The sequence below is a fragment of the Artibeus jamaicensis genome, unplaced genomic scaffold (genome assembly GCF_021234435.1).
Source record: "Artibeus jamaicensis isolate MK-2021 breed Jamaican fruit bat unplaced genomic scaffold, CSHL_Jam_final contig_327, whole genome shotgun sequence".
NCBI classification, from domain to species: Eukaryota; Metazoa; Chordata; class Mammalia; order Chiroptera; family Phyllostomidae; genus Artibeus; species Artibeus jamaicensis.
In genome coordinates, this window is record NW_026521772.1 from 325,214 (window position 1) to 346,591 (window position 21,378).

The following is a 21,378-nucleotide window of genomic DNA, read 5'->3' on the forward strand; positions in this document are numbered from 1 at the left end:
ATTCCTTCATGTCAGTACATTGTAAATTAATTATTCCTAGTTTTCTGCTACTATAACAATGCAGTAACAGATAATCACATACATGTATTTGCACCCTGTGTGAGTACCTGGAAGCAGAATCGCTAAGTCTCACGTATGCATATTAGAAACTGTTTTAATGCTCCAAAACAAGTAATTACCACCCCTACTGACAGCGTCTTTTATTTCAGCCTCTCATCAAACACTGGGTAGTGTCGCTCTTTGTTAACTATTAGTTCAAGAATACCAACTTTTGTTGTTATTTGCATTCTTTAGCAATGAGAGAAGGTGAACACAGCTTCACATGTTTCCTGGTGATCAGTATCCTACTGTGTTTCGCTCATTCATGTTCATGTTCCATCCACCTACTGGCCTTTCTTTCTTACTGATTTTTAAGAGCTCATTCTATGTTAGGGATATCAGCTTTTATATATTACTTCCCCAATAATCTTTTTTCTTTTAATTGTGGTGCTTAGGCCATATCTTAGTTTTTAATTTTTATGTAATCAAACTTATCAATCTTCTCCTTTATGGATGTTCGGCTGTCATTCTTCAAAAACCCTTTCCTGTTGTAAAATTATGTAACAACAAAAGTCTCTAACTATTCTATGGTTTCCGTCTTAAATATTTAAATTTCTTATACATTTATAATTCGTTCTGGTGTAAAGGTAAGAATCCAGCTATTATACTTCAAATGAATAGCAGTTACTCCATCCATTTTTCTCTTATTGGTGTGAAATGCCACCTTCAACACGTATGGCAAGTCCCTGCATGTATCTGGGACTCGCTCTAGATTTTCTATTATATTTCATTAATCTATGCTAATAGTATAGCCTGTATACATTTTAGCTCATAATACAGACTAATAGTTATTAATCTAGTTCTTAATCTAGTTTCTTTTTTCAGAATGTTCTTGGCTATTTGCATAATCTTCCAATAAATGATTATTAGGTCCTAAAAATCATCATGTGAAAATTCTATTTGGGATTTCAATGAATTTACTGTTTCAGAGAAAACAAAACCTTTATAATGCTCAGTCTTATCTAAAAACACAGTATTCTTCTTTTATCCAATTCTTTCCTTATGTTGCCAGCTAGTCTACTAATTCAATTCATACAGGTCCTGAATACATCTTCCAGTTTATAATTTCATATTTATCTTTTGTTGCTGTTAATGCAAAAGGAATCTTTAATTTCACTTTACTGGTTTATATGACAGCAATTCATCAAAACATTTTTTTATTTGCAGTCTTACTAAAGCCTCCTTATGTTTTTGTTAAAGATTTCACTTATTTATTTTTTTAGAGAAAGGGGAAGGGAGGGAGAAAGAAAGGGAGAGAAACATCAATGTGAGAGAGAAACACTGACTGGTCGCCTCTCACACACACCCTGAATGGGGACTGAAGCCACAACCCAGGCATGTGCCCTGAATGAGAATCGATGCCCAACCAACTGAGCCATGCTGGTCAGTGCAAATTCTCATTTCTTTAGCTTCCAGTGCTTTTCTTAAATTGCTCCATGTAATAATTTTAAGACTGTTTTACTCTCTTGTTCACATACATTTGCTACTACTTCTAGAATATTAAATAATTGTTTTACTAGCACGAAGTTTGCTTCACTCTTAAATGAGACTGAAGCTTTTACTAATTAAGCATGATGTCATCATGCTGGCTTATAAGATACAATGTTGAGGAAATGCCTATGATATTTTTGTTCTAATAAGGGATTTTGATCTATCATGGACACTGGATTTTATTCAAATGCCTTTTGGCACCTTTGAACATGATCACAAAGTATTTCTTCTGTAATTTACAGTAACTAATATTGTGCTACCTTTGCAGTAAGCCATGGCGTCTACTTTAATGTATTATTGAATTTCAAGTTTAATATTTGGGATTTAAAAAATGTTAATACGTGAGATAAATTTGTAATTTAATTATACTATTTGTCAAACTTAGTATCACTAATTTGCTTTAAAATTTTACAAGTTTTTCTTTCTTTCTACTATGTGCTGGGAAACTTAACATCATTGAAATGATATCTGTGAAACTCAACCTGGAAATTAAACAATTTCTTTAATAGAGCCAAGAGGCCATTTTTTCCACTGCTCATACCTTACTCAATTAGTTAAAATCAGTCAGTGAACACTGATGAAAATTCTCAGAATTTTCATCTCTATTTTGGTAGTGAGAATGACTCAATTCTAGATTTAATTAACCAGAAATAGCTTCCTATTTTTAGGCACGATGAAATGAAAGCTGAAAAGACTGCTTCAATTTTCTTTTTAAAAATTCCGTCTCATCTATTACTTTCTAAACATTTCCTGTTCATTGAAGAGAATACACCTACTCTTCTTGTACTTCTCCACGGCAGCAAGTTACTCCACTTAAAAATTCTACCTTCTCCTATTAGAAGGCCGAGCTCAATGACTTTTTACACTTACTTTTCCAGTTCCTCCTGGGAGTGTGCAAATGTACAGCTGGCCCCACGAGGGCATCCTCCTCTCTGCTTCATATCTCGGCACATGTATGTTTTGTATTTGCTATGCTGTGGAGGCTAAGTCCAAAATTAAAACATTAGACATTTACAAAAAGATGGAAAATTTCACTGCCATTTTAAGGATTTGATAATCTAGATGAACAATTCAGACTGACTGCTTCATACATTTATCTAGATTGCCCAGAGCAAAAGCGCTGGAAAGTCGTGCTGGCTTGTTTCAGAAGTCCCAGAATAAGTATATTAAAGATAATGTAGTCCCCTGGTATGTTCTCAAACACATACCAAGAGAAGGAGGGAGGTCAGGGAAGGAGAGGGATGGAGGTAGAGGTAGGTAGGCAGGCAGGTAGATGGATAGTAGATACATACTGGTGGTTCACTCATTCTTGCATTCTAGTATGTGCCCTGAGGATCGAACTCACAATCTTAGTGTTTCGGGATGATACTCTAACCGACTGAGCTACCTGGCCAGGGCTCACATAAATTTTTGATTAAATCTCATGAGGGCTCAATGATATTCTTTCCAGGTTTTATAATGAACAAACCACTGAAGTTTAGGACTTTTTAAATGTTTAAACTGTCTTCTAATACTTGTTTTGAACAATGTTTAGTATAGTTTACTTATAGTTCTGTTTCTTTTCTTTAAAAAGATTTTATTTTATTTTTAGAGAGAAGACAAGGGAGGGAGAAAGAGGAGGAGAGAAACATCAAGCGGTTGCCCCCAGCTGGGGGGAACCTGGCCTGCAACCCAGGCGCGTGCCCCGACTGGGAATCGAACCTTTTGGTTCACAGTTCAGCGCTCGGTCTGCTGATCCACACCAGCCAGGGCCATAATTGTGTTTCTTTATAACACACCACAAATCCACAACATGCCCTATAACCGAAAAATACTCTGTAACCAAGAATTGACTTGCAGGCTGTATCAAGGACTTAACGTATCTCCCAAGGTACAAATGACTCATTATTTACCACTCAGTGATAAGGCAGGACAGTGGATTTGGGGGTTAATGAGTTATCAAACACAACACTAAGTGAAAGAAAAATTAATGCACTTTTATCACTTATTGGCAGCATTTAAAGGTTGATCTTACTAATTTTGTCACATTCTTCAAAATGTCTCATGGAACAGGGAGTTAAAAAATAGGTTTTTGTTTCATTTATTTCTGAATCAAAAAATAAAGCTCTGATTTGTGCTTAGATTGATTAGAATAATTATATCCATATCATTCTACTTAAGACAGTTTTAATATTTCTTGGCTCCCAAAGAAGATTAAGAATAGCAAATAATCTATTGTTGATATTTACCTGAGACAGATAAATTAATAACAAAGTTATAATTTCTCAAGTTTACTGCTGCAAAATTAAAGAGCTAGTAAAGCTAATATAAATCCTGAGTGTGAAATAAAATTTTGGGGAGTAAAGTTTAAAAAGTCTAGTTACATGATGTGTTATACTATACCACTATATATTTCATTTAAAAAAATTCGAGAAAATTTGGCCCACTGGCGTAACAAACACTATGAATGAAAAGTGTTAAAATACTAATGTAGAAAAAGAATTGACAAACGTGAACGGTACTGGAGAGACGTAGCATTAGCAGGACAAAGCGACATGTACTGTCAAACAGAGACGTTACAGTAACCAAAGAGAATAATGTGATTTAAATGGAATAAGCTTTAGCACAGAACCAAATGCTGCTACATCCAGTGAGAAAAGTGACTGCAGCCCAACATTAGGCCAACAAGAATTATTTCATTTCAATGTTGTCACATAAGATCAGCAGACTAATCTCGTAACTGGCGGCTGACCACGCCTCCCCAACGTGTTGCCTGTACAGTCCGAGTCTCAGGAAGCGCGTGTCGCCTTGCTGGCCGCGTGTGCCTGCGAGGACGCCCGCGGCGACTCGCTTCTGCGCTCCCCAGCCCTCCCGTACCTGCTGCTGGTCGGCCCCCTTCTTGCTGTGGTTCTGGATGTAATCCACCAGGCCGTGCACCACTGTGCGCACGGCCACCAGCCCGTTTTCCAGCTGCTCCCAAGTCGGAGGCGGAGCATCTGCACGACAAACACACACGCATTTTTAAAACATTACTCACTGTTTCTTTGGTCAAAATTACACTAACGAAGGAGCTGTGTCAGCACTTCCGTGCAATCCAGTTAAGCTTCAGGTACCTAAACGTCACGGTAAAGAAACAGACACATTCTTCTAAACCCAGGGTTGCAGGCTGAACCGGCTGTAGGGACAGGGAAGGTAACGTGAAGCCATTAAGTAGACCACACCAGTAATGGCAACTGTCCTTGGACCCTTAGTGTCGGAAATGACAGCAGAAAGAGAGGGACTGCGCTGAACCACAGAGTGCGTCTCACATCTAAGGTCATGGTTCCCGTTAGACGTCAGCCAACAGGCGTCACGTGCAGACGCGAGGCTGGACTGCCAGTACACCACAGTTTCCCAGGGAAAGCTGACATCTGAGATTTCCATGTAAAATTATCCAGTCTTCAAGTGTGGGTAACCTAAAACTTTAGGGTTTAGAATACTGTGCAGGCCAACATCGGTGCACCAAACAAAACTTACCTGTGGACTGCCCACAGTAAACCAATCTGTAAAACGTGCATTTTGAAATTCTGTATACATCAAGTATTGATAAACAGAAATTTTAAAAGTTTCATAGAAGAGCTAATATATAAAGCAACTCTGCTACCCATCTTCTTCATTTATTACATTATTTTGAAGGTCGGCATCAGATTTTATAAAGGAAAAATTAACCCTGGGGCTAAATATGATGTTTCTATTTATTTAATTAATTAATTATGAGCGAGAGAGACAGACAGACAGGCAGGCAGAGACATCAACTTGTTGTTCCACTCACTTCCGCATTTGCTGGTTGATTTCTGTGTGAGCCCTGACTAAGGAGTAAACCCCGCAACCTTGGCCTGATGGGAAAATGCTCTAACCAACCGAGCAACCCAGCCAGAGCTGAAACGTTCTTTAAAGAAATATAAAATGATGTGAGAACACAGATGCAGAGATGGTGTCCGATGGAGACATTCCGAGAGATCCAGGTGATGACATTTGAACTAGGCTTTGAAGGACACATGGAATTTTAACAACAAACAAAGATGAGGAGGCAGAGAAGGTAAAAGGAACAGCCACACACAAAAACATTTTTTGGAACACCTAATTCCCAGGGATTGCTCTAATTGCTGGGGAAGCAGTAGCAATCAAAACAAACATCCTTGTTACATTCAAGGAGAGGGGCCAGGTAGCAGGCAAGATAAACAGTCCAAACACAAAATGTTTAGATGATCGTGAGTCGAATAAAGCGAGCAAAGATGGGGAGTGAGAGAGGTGTGTGGAACCCGGACTCTGGACCGGGCAGACTGGGAAGGCCTCCTGAGAAGGTTGCACCAGATCAAGGACCTGAAAGAAGGGTCTGAATGCGCCCCGGAAACAGACTGGGAGAAAAGCGTTCCAGGAAGAGAGAACGCAAAGCCCTGTCCGGGAAGTGGCCTGGCCCGTCCATGTGGGTAAAACCAGAGGAGCTGCTGGGATGGAGAAGAGTGGGAGACGAGGTGGGAGAGAGGCAAAGGAAGGCCACATCCAGGGAGGCCCTGCAGGTTGTGGAGGAAATTGTGGCTTTTACTGAGTAAAGCCCTGAAGAATTTTTGAGCAGAGGGGTAACAGGATCACCTTGGCACCTATGCTCAAACGGACAGACAGGAGGAGGCTATTCTCCAGTCCGTGGAGAGAGCGAAGGGCGGCAGCAGTGAAAGTGACAAGCAGGCGGATTCCGAATGCACCGAGCCTCCAGGCTACGCTGACGCTGACGGAGCAGCAGGTTTCCCCGGGAGACAAAGACGGGCCCAGCATGGTGCAGCCACAGTGTTGCGCTCAGGACACGGAAAGCCAGGGCTGTCGCTGCCCAGAATGGGGGTGGGGCGGAGGCTGGGAACTCACTTTCCAACTGACTCAGTGGGAAATTCTTATCTGATATTCAAGGTTCGGGCTGGAATGTTGGCTACTGAGCAGGCAGGTGGAGATACAAAATAATTCTGGAAGAAGGTCTGGCCTGGATATACTGTTTCACAGATTCTACTGCCATCAATTGTAACACACACATACCATTATTTTAAGTGCTAAAAAATGTTGTTAAAGATTACTAAATTACCACATTCCATTTCTTGTACAAATGCATCCTAATTTCAGAAATGCTAAGATCTAAATGAAACTGTGGGCTTCAATACTAATGAGATACAATAAATTCATCAGTTATATACATAATATTTAAAGCCAGAAGACTTTAAATACATTTAAATAATATTTAAGGCCATGAGACTTTAAATAATGATTACATAACATTTAAAGCATATTCTAAGGAATAAGAATAAATAGAAAACAGAAGAGATACAAGGATTAACTGTGGAAGCACTCCAAAAGTTAGATGCTAGGGGCAAAACGATGGGGAAGACGAGGAAGCAGCAAAGGCGGCTGAAGAGGAGGACGGAACAAAGAAAGAAGGAAGCCAGGAGCGAGCGGTGGCCTGGAAGCCAAGTGAAAAAAGTTGCAGAATAAACGACAGTGGTACATGCTGCTAATGAGCCAAGTACAGTAAGTACCGAGAGTTGATGTTTGGAGTTAGCTACACGGAAGTTGCTTGTCACCTTGAAAAAGGCAGATGGGATTAAGTGGTAAAGATAAATTCCTGGTTGCAGTAAGTTCAAGGGCTATAAAAAAGGAGAGAAGCAGAGTGGTGGGCAAAGGGCAAGCAGTGTGAGAGGTGTGTTACAATGAGAAGAATAAGAGTATGTTTGCATGTGGGCAGAACTGGCGATAAGAAACAGAGACGGGGAAGGACAGCCCTGACAAGATGACACTGGCACGTGAGGGAGGGTGGCCTCGGCTGCGGCACAGTCCATCCGCCCTCACACCAGGAGCACAGAGCCAACCGTGAAGACGCGAGCTGGTGGGTGACAGGCGGCAAGACTGTGAAGTGCTCTTCTCGTTGCTCAGAGTGATCAGAACACAAAAGCGGGGAAATCACATGTTCTAGGAATAGCTCTGACTGGTTTGGTTAAACAGTTTTGGTGGTAAGTCCACAAAGGGAGGCTGGTAAAAAATTAGAGTGCTGAGGGCCACATTCAGGAGTTCTAACCTCCATTCGATGAGCACGGGGGTGTCACTGAAAGTGCATGAGTGTGGAAGTGAGATCAGTGAGCGCAGTGAGGGCACCGAGTCTCTCGGGAAAAGCACTGAAGCCCTCACTGAGGCAGTGCTGACAGACAGGGACAAAGGGACCCTGGGGAGCAGAACAGACAGATCCTGTTATCTGGAATGGTATGTGGAGCAAGGGAAAGGAAAAGATAGAAAGTAATGAGGGACTCGGGTTTTGTGGCTCACATACCTGGAGGATGAGGTCATGTACCGGGAGAGGGCACAGGAAGCAGAGCAGGCATCCAGGGAGGGTGAAATGAGATGATGGTGCATCTCAGAAAGCATTCGGGACAGTGGGTCTGGAGTGACGAAGACAGAACAGTGACAGAGATATCTGGGAGTCCGTGGTCTACAGAGATACCACCCGATGCTGGGAATGAATGGCTGTCATCCACAGAGCAGGGAGACAACAAAATCCCAGGACACAGCCATCCTACTCCTCTGGGCAGGAGAGGAAAGAACGGTCAAAGTAAGACAGAAGCAGCATTTAGACGGATAAGAAGATAACGGAAAGACTCCGGATATAAGCTATACGCTTTTACAAAAGTAAAAAGTATCGAGGAAACAGTCAACAACATTACCAAATGCTGGGGACACATCAGGTAATGTAAGGACTGAGAGAAGCTTTTGGAACAAAAAATTGGAAATTTTAAGAGAGTAAATGTTAAGAGAGTTTTAGTTCAGCCCTGGCTGGTATGGCTCAGTGGATTGAGAGCTCACCTGTGAACCAAAGGGTCGCTGGTTTGATTCCCAGCCTGGGTTGTGGGCCAGGTCCCTGGTGGTGGTGCTGGGGGTAGTACGTGAGAGGCAACCACACATCGATGTTTCTCTCCCTCTCTTTCTCCCTCCCTTCCCCTCTCTCTAAAAATAAATGAATAAATAATCTGTAAAAAGAGAGTTTTAGTTCAGTAGTGGGAATATACACAGGAACTGCGATATACAAGCCCACATGTCTCAGAGGAAGCACGAGGTGAACAACAAAGGCTGGGTGATTCTCAGGTCAGGAAGAAGGAATGGGAAAGGGGTTGAAAACAGGACCCCAAAAAAAAGGGACCAAAAATGCAACTAATGACACATGATCTAGAAAGAAGGAGAAAACTCGAGTTTTGTCACGAGATGAGAATGGTAAGATACAGCATAACTTTACAGTGAGAAAGGAAATGTAAAGGATTCCAGAGAGCACCTATGAACAGCACAGTAAAAGTGTTCAGTAACTATGAGTTGAAGTAATAACAGATGAAGAAGACTGGAGCCAGAAACTTAAAATACTGCAGAAAAACCCTCAAATAACCATTCTGGGAAATTCTAGAAGAAGGCAACAAGAAATGATTTTAAAAACCATGGACAGCACTGGGGCACACAGAACACACAGTCCAAGAATTTTCCCTGGGTTTACCTGGACTAGGGTCAATGTTTGCCAATAGCTCCAAATGGGGTCTCAGCCGGTTCAAGTTTGCTGGGTCTCCCGTCCGCTGGAGAGCGATGGTTAGTTCCTGAACACTTTGTGCAAAAGAGGCTGGAGTCTGCAACTTAAAAAAGAAAAACATTAACTTCCCCAGAGGCCAGATAATCCCTTTAAAATAAGATTATTTACAATACTCACAATCATTTTTGCAATTTATTAAATTTAATTTTGATCCTCCGCACATGCCACACTTTGGCCAGACTGGATTACCTGCTGCTACCTGAGCACACAGAACGCAAACGTGGGGAAATCACGTGTTCTAGGAATAGCCCTGCACTTCTCTGCGTCTACAGAGCTTGGCCCATCCCCTCTGCTGCCAGTCCTCACAGGGGAGAACTCTCTCGGCTCTCAGCTGGGAAGTACTCTTCCCATTTTATGTTCTCACAAGTCTGGGTCCTGGGATCCTTCCAAATGACTGAAACTTGGAAATACAGTCTAGAGATCATGCTATACAAAGGCAGAAACAAGGAAACTGAACTCAGCTGGAGTTCGAGTTCTCTTATAGACCAAAGATCATGACCCTGGCTATAACCTTTACAGACTCAGCCTGAAGTGCGAGTGTTGTACGAGCTAAATAATTTCCAAAGTCCACTGTAACTCCAAAAAATCCTAATTCAGTTTGGGATTCTTGGAATCCACCAGGTTGTATATTTTCCTAAGGCTTTAATGCATTAACTTCCTTATGTTGCCCATATATGACCTTCAACAGGAAAAAAGTTGATTATGTGATAATAACCTAGGGTTTATACTTGGAAAAATTAACTGTTCATTAACACCGATGAGAGTATTTCCCTTGCAAAATGTCACTCTCTAAAAGATAATTCTTCTTTAAAAGCATACAGTTTAAAAGACATGGAAAATAACATTACTACTAGAATGCTGACATATTTAGATTTAATTTTTTTCATCTGTACATGTCTTTTTAGCTAGTTATCATCAGTTTATAAAATTATGGTTTTGGCTACCTTTGATATTGTAACAAAACATTTGTATATTGCTATCCACAAAAGTAACTGTCTGATATAATGATAATACCCCTGTATCTACCACAAAGACTTAAAGTGTTTCACTAATTTTTAAAAGAAATTAAATATTATTTATCAGTCGCAGGATCTGTTCTGACATAACTGGAATTTTAATGGCCATAAAACAGTGTTCTGAGCAGATAGTTCTTAACTTTTTTAACTATCCCTCATTTTCTCCTTTATAAAAAATATAGCAATTAATACTTTTGAGCTCATAGCCTTTGTGAAAGTTTAGATTATTTCCTTAAAATAAATTATTAGGAATACTAAGTTAGGTCAAAGGACATGAATATTTTGAATTTTTATTCACCGACACTCCCCCAAAAGATCCGTAATGCATTTTACAAGCCATCAGCAATGTATGAGCATATACGTTTCTTTTACTAATTAAACAGGCAACATTTGATTGGTCACTGCTTTAAATGTGTATTTAATTACTATTGGGGCTGAACTCCACCCAGTCAACTAGATAGATTTCTGCATTGTGAATTGTTAATTCAAGTTTCTTTGTCTATTAATTGACTAGGATGATTGCTTTTCTTATCAATTTTAATAAATATTCCCACTCTTCAATACAATAGCCATTAGCAACACGTGGCTATTTAAATTAATTAAAGTAAAAATTTTAGTTCATCAGTTGCACAAATCACATTGAACAAACCATGTGTGGGCCCTGGCCGCTAGCTCCATTAGCTAAGAGCATCACCCCGATACACCAAGGTTGAGGGTTCAATCCCCGGTCAGGGCATGTACAAAAAAGCCAATGAACATATAGATAAGTGGGACAAAAAAAGCAATGTTGTTTTTTCTGTCTCTCCCTTCCTCCCCACACCTCAAAAATCAATTGAGAAAATACCCATGTGCAGCTAGTGATCACCATATTGGACAGTGCGTATACAGAACACTGTGTTATCACAGCAAGCTCTATCGCTCTATATGATGATAACACATCCCATACACTGCAAAACTTGTTTATCAGTTTGTTGTGTGAAGGTCTCTGGATAGTAAATTCAAATTCTTGCTCATAATGTGAGAAAATTACTACAGGACATACAGCTAGTTACATAGTCCCGTTCAGACAATAAGGCCAACTTCCTTGTAGAACCTTTATAAAAGAAGTCAAGATTCTCTTCAGCGGTAGAAGGCTACTTCTTTAAGAGATCATTACTAGGGTTTCAATGTTACAGTCAGTCAGTTGCATAACTTTAGACCTACGAGTTGCAGGTGAAGTTTGGTAAGTGGTTATGAACATGGATGCTAGAGTCAGGACACCCTGGTTCAAAGCCAGGTCTGCTGCAGGAGGAGTGCGCTTAACCTCTCTGCCTCTGTGCGAGGGGGGTGGTACAGGACTGCTGTGAATGACTTGTGAATGAACACATGAACACACGAATGAACACACAAATGAATTCTTTAAACCACCGGGAACACGCCCAGGCAGCTCTCAGTAAGTCATAAATATCTGGGCAACGTCTTGACCTTATTTCTCCCAGTTAATGGTGGGGTGGACTCTAAAGTATATAATCTCTATGGTTATAAGTATGTAAGGTAAAGTAGTAAAAATTAAATACTATTGTTGAACCTAATATATTTACGTAACATTCTAAGGCTTTTTTATAGTGCTGTCATATACTTCATATTGAATGACAACACACTAATAGTATTCTCCACTTTTTTCTTAGCATGCTCCTGTTTTAAGAAAATTAAAAATAGCTCTTAGAGGCAGAAATAAATAATGGAGGCTGACCTAAAATGCATGCATACTCTACGAATTTTTTCATCATAGCAAACAACAGATAAAGTAGAAGTAAGTTTATCAAAAATTTGATCAAATTGAGAATGGTTGGTAACTTATGTGAAATTTTTCTGGCTGAGAATACAGGAAACCTCAACATGAACATCTTCCGGACCTTCGGTGGCTGCTGCAAGCAGACAGTAAAGGTGCTCAGACAACGGGTTTAACTAACGCAGTGAACGTAACTTAGGGAACAGGGAAGGAAGGGAGGCAACGATACGGGCAGTGAGAGCCTCTCAGAGGAATGAGCGGGCGCGCAGTGGGTAAAGCCTTACCACGCAGTCAATCTCCTAGGAACGATGTCCGATATACCTCAACTCAAAACAGTCTGTACAGAACAGACTTGCATGTGATGGGACTAGCTGTGCCACCTGACTACAGAGAACACACTCACTGTACAAGGAGTCTGACGCGCAGTACTCCCTTTAACACACATTATGTAAATAAATTTCCAACACTCCAGGACCAGTCCAAGAAGAGAGGAGCAAACAAAGGTCTACCTTGTCAATGATGGACTGCATGTGCGACTTGTGCGACTGGTCTCCGTAAAGCAGTGAGGACCACTGGTCTGGCGCGATGCGCAAGCCTGCTTCCATCGCGATCTGCACGATCTGGGAGTCATGTTCCCGCCGCAGCGCTTCGTAGGTCCTAAACTCTTCCTTCAGCTGCATCAGAGAAGAGTCTTCATCACGTTTGGTGACCTGTTAGACACACATAGTCTTGTCAACAGTCCGAGAAAGAACAAAATGGGCTTATACTCTGTAAGAGCCTTTACAGATAATGGGTAATTTTTAATGTAACAAATTTCTTTTAGTAACAGCAGCAAGATTAAAATGGAGCACGCCCTTTTGGCAATAAAACATTTCCCTTTTACTGATGTTGAAATCTTCTGGAATGAATGTGAGTTGGAACAAATCCAAAGACTGAACAGACCTTAACACATAATGCACGTTAAACTGTACGTGTGTGTTTATCTTGTATCAGTGAAAAAAATACTAACACAAGTACGATTATTCTGAAAAACAATGTACACTTGTTTTCCGTAACTGTGGAGTATTACTGAAGGGTCTGCCTGGTGTTGAGCTAGCTGGTACCCACAACTGGAGCTATGGATGCTGGTGTGATTCTAAAGATGACTAAGTTTACGTGGCTTAATTCTCCATGGAGTTCTATAGGGTGAGCCACCAACAGAAAGTGTAAATTCTGAGATGCTAAACTGCAACAATCATGCTAACAATAATAATATCTTTTAGTAATTAAAATAATTAACACTTACTGAGCATTTAGCATGTGCCAGTCAATGTATTAAGCTACCTTTCCAACTGTTATATCCAAGTGTTAACTCATTTAATTCTCCAAACTTGTTGAGGTGGATGCTATTGTTCTCATACCCAGTAATTCACACTTTAAGTCAAGCTGGGTTTAGGCCAAATCCTTAACATATCAAAGTAAGACAATTTATTTCTGTCTAGGATCACCTTGTATCCTAACACATTTTAGAGCATATTTTGCCTGTGAACCTTTTAGGACTCAAATTCCTCTAGCAGAAAATTTCCATCGAAGAACCTACAAAATGTTTTAGTCAAGACTTCTAGGTCATACTGATACAATCTTTGAAAGCATATCCCATTCTTATTACAAGAAGATCGAACTTAAATTGTGTTAAGTAAGTCCATAGAAAGACCTAATATATATTTTTTAAAATCATGAACTACAGTTACAAAAAGGAAACGTACTTCGCCACTGTTAAAAAGCAAGTGGAAAGACCAACTGCACATGCGTATGTGTGAGAACAGCCCCTCAACACGGGCTAACCCTCGGTAACACGGAGACTGTGCTCTGGGCGGGCTGTGCTGGGACTCCCCAGACCCAGCTCTCAAAGTTCCTGTGACCACCACCAGGGGTTTCCAGGAGATGCAACGTCCGAAGTCCCGGAACTGTGCTGTGCTGAGAACCACCAGAATTGTCCCTCAGCTTGAAAAGCTGCTCGAATGGAAACGAGAGATGCTGGAAGGACACAACTGGGGAGCAGCTGGATGAACACGTACGCCTGCAAAGCAGGGTGGGGACCAGAGTCTGGCCTGAGTCCCACGAGGAAGATGAAATGGGTACTGGCACGAACTCCGCCACAGCGAGTGGCGGTCAGGGTGAGGACCTAGTGCAATATGAGAAGATAAATCTCTCCATGGGTAAGAGGGTGGTATAAATGACACCAAGAGAAGAAAGTACGTGGACAATGAAATAAAGGGAAATAATCATGATCCAAGTGAAGAATAACTGCATTTGTACACATGTCCAATCTTAAAAAAAATTACTACCAGTGCTTTTCATTAGGACTGAGAAGTCCACCTGGTGGGTACCTGGGGTTTCTGAGCCCCTCGTTATTCTTCACAGGGGAAGGTGGGCTTTCCCTTCCTTTTGTCAGCTTCCTGTACTGTACCTGCCTGGTACTGTGAATGGAGAAAGAGTCACAGGGAAAGCAGGCAGACACTCTGAAGTGGCTTCTGGGTTCTAGTACACACTTGCGTTGTTACAAACACTTACAACGGATGTGCGTTATTTGGGGACAATCTGGGCCAGCTGGAGTGATTCTGGCTCCAGTCTCTGACAGCTCCAGAGGTACCTGAGTGAATGACAGGGACAGGCGCACACCTGAAGTCCGCACCCCGTCTGTAGTATATAGTCTGACTCTAGAAAGAGAGTAAGGTTGGCTTTTAGATAGAACTTTAAAGTAGATTCTTGCCCTGGACAGGGAGCTCAGCTGGTTAGAGCACCATCCCGTGACACCAGGGTCAGGGTGCACACAAGAATCAACCAGTGGATGCAGGTTCACGGAAAGACGGATGGCTGTTTCCTCCTTTTCTTCCCTCTCTGTCTCCATTCCTCTCTCTAAAAACCAATCATTAAGATTTTTTAAATAAATAAAATAAAATTTTAACCTTAATTCTGTATACTTTCCTATTGATCTTGTGGGCCATTTTATTCTTTTCAAAAAATGAAAGAACAGAATTTAGTAGGATGGCCAATGTCACTTTTTTTTTTTTTTTTTTTTTTTTTTAGTTTGAGTGTCAGGTGAGAGAATGGGGTGACCTCAGGAATGGATTTCCATGTAGCTTGGGTGACTTAACAACATTTTAGAGACATGCCTCCCTGGTCCACGCAGCACTGGTTATGTGCTGTATCAGAAGCAAGAAGCCTTGACATTAGGAAGTCAGGAAAACGAGATGAACAGTGAGACACAGAAGGCACCGGTGTGGGAAGCAGCACGGAACTGACCTGGAGTACGAGAGTCTGCCCGGCATTTCTACCTCTCCTGAAACCCAAACGGCAAATGGAGCCCCAGCACCCTCCGTGTGGAACTGTCTCAGGACAAACAGCCAAATACAGCTCACGTCCTGCTTCAGTGACTCTCTCCATTCAGACCATTTCTTTTTGTATCTTGGTGGAAAACTGACACAGCTTATTAGTCTCTCCAAACACAAAAATCTCTAAGGCTTGGTCTGATCTATATTGTTCAATATCCAACATCCAAATTTAATATAAAGAGATTTAACTTTAATAGGAGACTATCTATATTCTTCCAAAGAAAAATTGAATTTTCTGCAAAGACACGGCCACCTTGATTAAACTGCAAGTTGTACTACTCGCTTAGGGACAGGACAGTGTTCCCCTCAGGCGGAAGCGTGGCAGATTCATACCTTGAAGCAGGAGGCGCGATAAAGGAGCTGGACAACGTGCCCAATGCTAGTCTTGGAGGCTTGTGGGAACCGAGGCTCCAACCTTTGCACCACAAAGAGAACCAATACTTTTCTTGACAAAGCAGAACCATCTTCTAAGGCCAGGAGAACCAGCTTTAGAGCTTCCTCCTGCATTGCTAGAAAAAGGTGGAAAAATCAAAATTTACCATGTGCAGGGATAAGATAAATCCACTTATTAGAAGGGCAAAATTCAATAATTTTTGCAGGTATCACCTGATAAACAGATAACACAATAATAGATGGTCAAAGTTACACTTTTTAAGCTTTTGGGGGCATTTTTTTAATTACATTCTGTATATTTTATTTAGGAAACCATATAAAGTTAATATGTTTGAGAAAAACTTTATCAAAATGAACAAACTCTGGCATTAAGGGAAGTTTTAAATGCTCTGAAAAACCACCATGGAATTACCCAAGTCAGGATTATCAAATGTGTAGTAACAGAATCTGCAATGAACTAGCCTTTGTACATATTTCTAGTTCTACACCATACTTTTAGGATTACTAGCATAGTTGCCCCAAAGTTTAATTCCATACCTGGTCCAAGGAACTGGCAGCCCCGGGCCCTGACCGCTGCCCAAAGATTAGAAGAGAGCTGTTGAGGGTTCTGGTGCTGCAGGATGAGCTCTGTCACTGTCCGCTCGCCCAAAGACCGAGCTGCCCGCATGGCCCGAATCCTGCCTTCTTCTTCCACGAGCTGGCAGTGGACCAGAGTCACCAGCTTCCTCTGCATCGGGCGACTCAGAACACTCTGTGTCGTGCTATTCAGACCCACTCCTTTAAAAGAAGAGTAGAAAGTCATTCCTCGGTTTACAAGGCAATTTCAGAGGCCAGGAAAACATCCTCTGATGGGCTGATTGACTTAGGGGTATATGAAAAGTTCTGGGTTCTGCTGGGGTATCTAAAGTGAGTAATACAATTACACAAGTGAAGCATTTTTAGAAGCACACAAAAGCTGTTACCTCATGTGAATATTCATGACATTAAATATACCCTTACTCATTTTAATCATGGAGAAATAAGGATGGAGAGGCCAGACAATAACACTTAATTGAAGACCCACATCTGGGCCAAGATGAAGGCATAGGTGGAAGCACTGTGCCTTCTCACACAACCAAATTTAAAAACAACAGTTTTAGCAACAAAAATGCAGCCAAACCACAGAAAATTGAACTACATGGAAGTCTGACAACAACGAACCCTTCAGCCAAACCGGTAAGAGGGGCAAAGCCAGCAGCAGAGCGGGTCAGGCAGTAAAGATCCACCAGATTGACCTGGGCGCACAACCCAGGTGCGCCAGCAGCCATGGGCAGATCCCAGGTGTGGAGTAGTGGGCAGACCCACTGAGGGCACAAGGTGGTGGACCCACTGAGGGTTGACCACGGTCACACATTCGTGCGCAGATAAATCAGTGAAGGAGTGAGCAGTGAGACAAACCGCGCAGGCCCCAGTGGCAGGAAGCAGCAGAGGGAACTACCAGTGTCCCTCTCTGACCCCACCCCCACATACAGCGTCACAAACCACCCTGGTGAACAACTAAGGCTCCACACCTCATACATAACAGGCATGAACAGATCAAAACATGGCTCAAGAACAACTCAGAGCCCCAGAGACAATAAATCTAAGTGATGAAGAAATAGCCAAACTTTCAGAAGCACAGTTCAAAACACTGGTGATCAGGATGCTCACAGAACTGGTTGATTTTAGTCACAAATTAGAAGAACATATGAAGGCTAAACTAATTGAAATGAATGGAAATGCAAAGCAAACCAATAGTAATGGAAAGGAAACTGGGACTCAAATCAAAGGAATGGACCAGAAAAAGGAAAAAAATGACCAAACAGAAAAGGATGAAGAAACAAGAATTCAAAAAAATGAGGAGAGGTCTAGGAACCTTCAGCACATCTTTAAATGTTCCAACATCTGAATTATAGGGGTACCAGAAGGGGGAAAGGCACAGCCACCAGTGGAAAACTTATTTGAACAAATAATAAAGGAGAATTTCCCCAATCTGGCAAAGGAAATAGACTTCCAGGAAATCCAGGAAGCTCAGAGAGTCCCAAAGAAGTTGGACCCAAGAAGGAACACACCAAGGCACATCATCATTACATTAGCCAAGATTAAAATGAAGGAGAGAATCCTAGAAGCAGCAAGAGATAAGGGGACAGTCACCTACAAAGGAGTTCCCATCAGACTGTCAGCAGATTTCTCAAAAGAGACCTTACAGGCAAGAAGGGGCTGGAAAGAGGTATTCCAAGTCATGAAATCCAAAGACCTACAACCAAGATTGCTCTATCCAGCAAAGCTTTCATTTAGAATGGAAGGGCAGATAAAGTGCTTCTCAGATAAGATCAAATTCAAGGAGTTCATCATCACCAAGCCCTTATTATATGAAATGTTAAAGGGACTTATCTAAGAAAAAGAAGTTAAAAAAACATGAACAGTGAAAGGACAGCAAACTCACAGTTATTAACAACCACACCCAAAACAAAAGCAAACTATGAGGACAGCTAGATCAGGAGCAGAACCACAGAAATGAAGATCACATGGAGGGTTAGCAACAGGGGAGTGGGAGAAGGAGAAGGGGGGAGAAGGTACAGAAAATTAGCATAGATGGTAGGTAGAAAATAGATAGGGGGGAGGGCAAGAATAGCATGGGAAATATAGAATCTAAAGAACTTGATACACATGGTCATAAACTAAAGGGGGGAATGGTGGGGGAGGGGGTGTGCAGGGTGGAGAGGAATGCAGGGGGAATAGAACAACTGTACTGGCATAATCAATAAAATATATTTAAAAAAAAAGACCCACATCTGGAGGTCACGACAGTTCTGGAATGTTAGTTCATAGTGGTTACTCTTACCTTCCCAACAATAACAGGCTGTAATGGCCAGACACTACCAGCAACTTCCAATTTCACTACATCCCCTGCAGCACACCGTGTAAAAGTGAATCGAGGGCAGATGATTCAGAGCTGTCCAATGTCCACAGCGAGCCCTTCTGAAACCTACTGCATTTACACTTGTATTTTCTTCTGCAACTCATTCAAGCAATGTTTCCAACATCACCTAAAACCTCACTCACTACTGTACTTGGTGTGGTTTGTAATGATGTCGTCATTTAGGACCAGTGAGTCTGGTTCACAATAAATAAATGAATTTCACTAAGATTCATGTAATAAACACTGGCTTGGTGTTGATAACTGCATCCCACTCACCTCTAGCACTGCTGAGTGGTTTCAGGTACAACGCTAATTCTTCTACACATTTCTTGGCTTCCTCATAATGCTTCGTATCTTCCACCCCACTACACAGAGTGATGGGCGGCTGCTCAGGGACCTGGAGGCCAAAAGAGAAGGTTCCCTTCAGTGCTCGCTAACCAACCAAACAGCAGTGGTACCGAGCGTGCATATGCACCACCACTAACCCCGGTAAATTTACGGAATGATTTTTTACTTTTTAAAGATTTTTACTTATTAATTTTTAGACAGAGAGGAAGGGAGGGAGAAAGAGAGAAAAAGATCCATCAGTTGCCTCTCCAACAAGAGACCTGTGGCTTTGCAGGACAATGCCCAACTAACGGAGCCACGGTGGTCAGAGCTGAATTTACTGGATTCTTAGAACTCCATGCTGTTTTAACTGCTACCCTTACCACATATTCCTTCCCAAGCCCCAACACCCCTACAGAAAAACGAATCTATCAGTATTTCCTGTTTCCATGGATTTGCCTATTTTGGACATTCCATATAAACAAAACCACAGAATCATACAACAACTTCCCAAATGACTGCACCGTCTGCACTCCCACCAGCAGTAAGTGATTTCTGTTGTTCCACAGCCTGGCCAGCATTGGGTATTGTCCATGTTTCAGATTTTAGGTGTTCTAATGGATGTGTGGTAGTATTTCATAGTTTAAATCTGCAATTCCAAATGACAAGTGATGCCGAGCTCATTCATTTGTTCATTTGCCATCTCTTATCTTCTTTGGTGAGGTATCTATTCAGATCTCTGGAATTACGGTCTTTTTATTAAGTTGTAAGAGTTCTTTGTATATTCTAGACACAAGTTTCTTACCAGACAGATGAATTACAATGATTTTTCTCCCATTCTGTGACTTTGTTCACTCTCTTGACAATGTCCTTTGAAGCACAAAGTTTTAAATTTTGATCAAGTTCAAGTTATCTTTTGTCTTGTGCTTTTGGTTTCATATTTAAAAAAACTACTGCCTACTCAAGGTCACCGATGTATGTAGGCCTACATTTCTTCTAAGGTTCCGTAGTGCTGGCTCCTACAGTGAGTGGGTCCTTGGGTCCCGAGTCCACTTTTGTACGTGGTGTGGGGTGGAGGTCCAATCATTCTTTTACACTTGGACATCAAGTTTTCCCAGAACCATTCGTTGGAAAGGCTGTCCTTTCCCAGTTGAATGGTTTTGGCAACCGTGTCAAAAATCATCTGACCATACATGGGTTTACTTGTGAACCCCCCATTCTGTTCCACTGATCCAAACACGTCTGTATGCCAGTACCACGCCCACTCCACCACTCTAGCTGTGCAGTTTCAATATCAGAAAGTGTGATTCCGTATGAACTTTAGGATGAACTTTTCTACTTTTGAAAAAAATAAAGACCATCACTGGGATTTTGATAGAGCTTGCACTAAATCTGTAGATTACCTTGGGTCATAGTCCATTTTAATAATATGAAGTCTTCCCAGCCAGCAGCACAGGAGGTCTTTCCATTGATTTATGTCTTTTTAAACTCCAGCAATGTTTTGTAGCTTTCAGGGTACTGGTCTTCCACCTCCTTTGCTAAATTCATTCTTTTTTGATGCTACTGTAAGTGTTCATTGTTTTCTTAATTTCTTGTTGGACTGTTCACTGTTAGTGTATAGATATGCAACTGATTTTTGCTTGTTGGTTTTATATCCTACAACTTTGTTTAACTAATTTATTAGCTCTATCAGTTTTTAGAAGGCAATCTTTATGTGTTAAATTATGTACTATTCTATCCTCAAAATTTCACAAACATTAGCTGTTTCTGTTAAGACATGAAAGGTTCTACATAATTTTGTAAACCAGTGTCACCCCAGTAAATTCAATTAAAAAAAAAAAAACATATGACAAGGCCTTACTCATTTTGTAGAAAAAGAACCAGTTCATCCTTAAATATCTTTAGGAAAACAAGTAAGCCTTGATTATTTGTCATTAAAATATTATATTTCTCAAATTGTTACCTCCTAACAAGCCAATTTTTAAAATGTTTCCAAAATGTCACACTGGAATTTTCAAAATAAAAAGAGAAGTGATTCTGAAATAAAAAGCAGAGGAAGAAAAGAAAAACACTCAGCTGCACTTCCCCGGACACATGTTTGGTAGTACTGCTGGTGACACCTTTTGAAATAAGAACTGTTCTCTTTACCTCCAACACACACAATATGGCAGCTTTTAGGAAGATATCAGTAGGGTTAGAGTCAAAGTTCCAATTATTTATCCAGATAATAATTTACAGTAAACAGAGGTACTTCAGACTCACATTATGCAAATTAACCTGGTAAGGGATTATGTAAGTGACTCGCACCGTAGCCTCTCAACGGCCCGCCTCTCCTGGCTCCGTGAGAC

General features: G+C 41.2%; 1 protein-coding gene across 3 annotated transcripts in view; it reads right to left on the bottom strand.

The window, feature by feature from the left end:
* Positions 1–21,378, bottom strand: part of RC3H1 (ring finger and CCCH-type domains 1) — a 70,167-nt gene that overhangs the window by 22,041 nt on the left and 26,748 nt on the right. For 2 of the 3 annotated variants that reach the window (XM_037145556.2, XM_037145554.2), the window contains exons 3-9: positions 18,980–19,100; positions 16,300–16,539; positions 15,703–15,878; positions 12,505–12,705; positions 9,119–9,251; positions 4,447–4,565; positions 2,461–2,573 (exon numbers count right to left, since the gene is read on the bottom strand). In XM_037145556.2, the coding sequence (XP_037001451.2) occupies positions 2,461–2,573; positions 4,447–4,565; positions 9,119–9,251; positions 12,505–12,705; positions 15,703–15,878; positions 16,300–16,539; positions 18,980–19,100 (1,103 nt within the window). The remainder of the gene's footprint in view (positions 1–2,460; positions 2,574–4,446; positions 4,566–9,118; positions 9,252–12,504; positions 12,706–15,702; positions 15,879–16,299; positions 16,540–18,979; positions 19,101–21,378) is intronic. The other variant, XM_037145555.2, reaches the window with a different exon arrangement.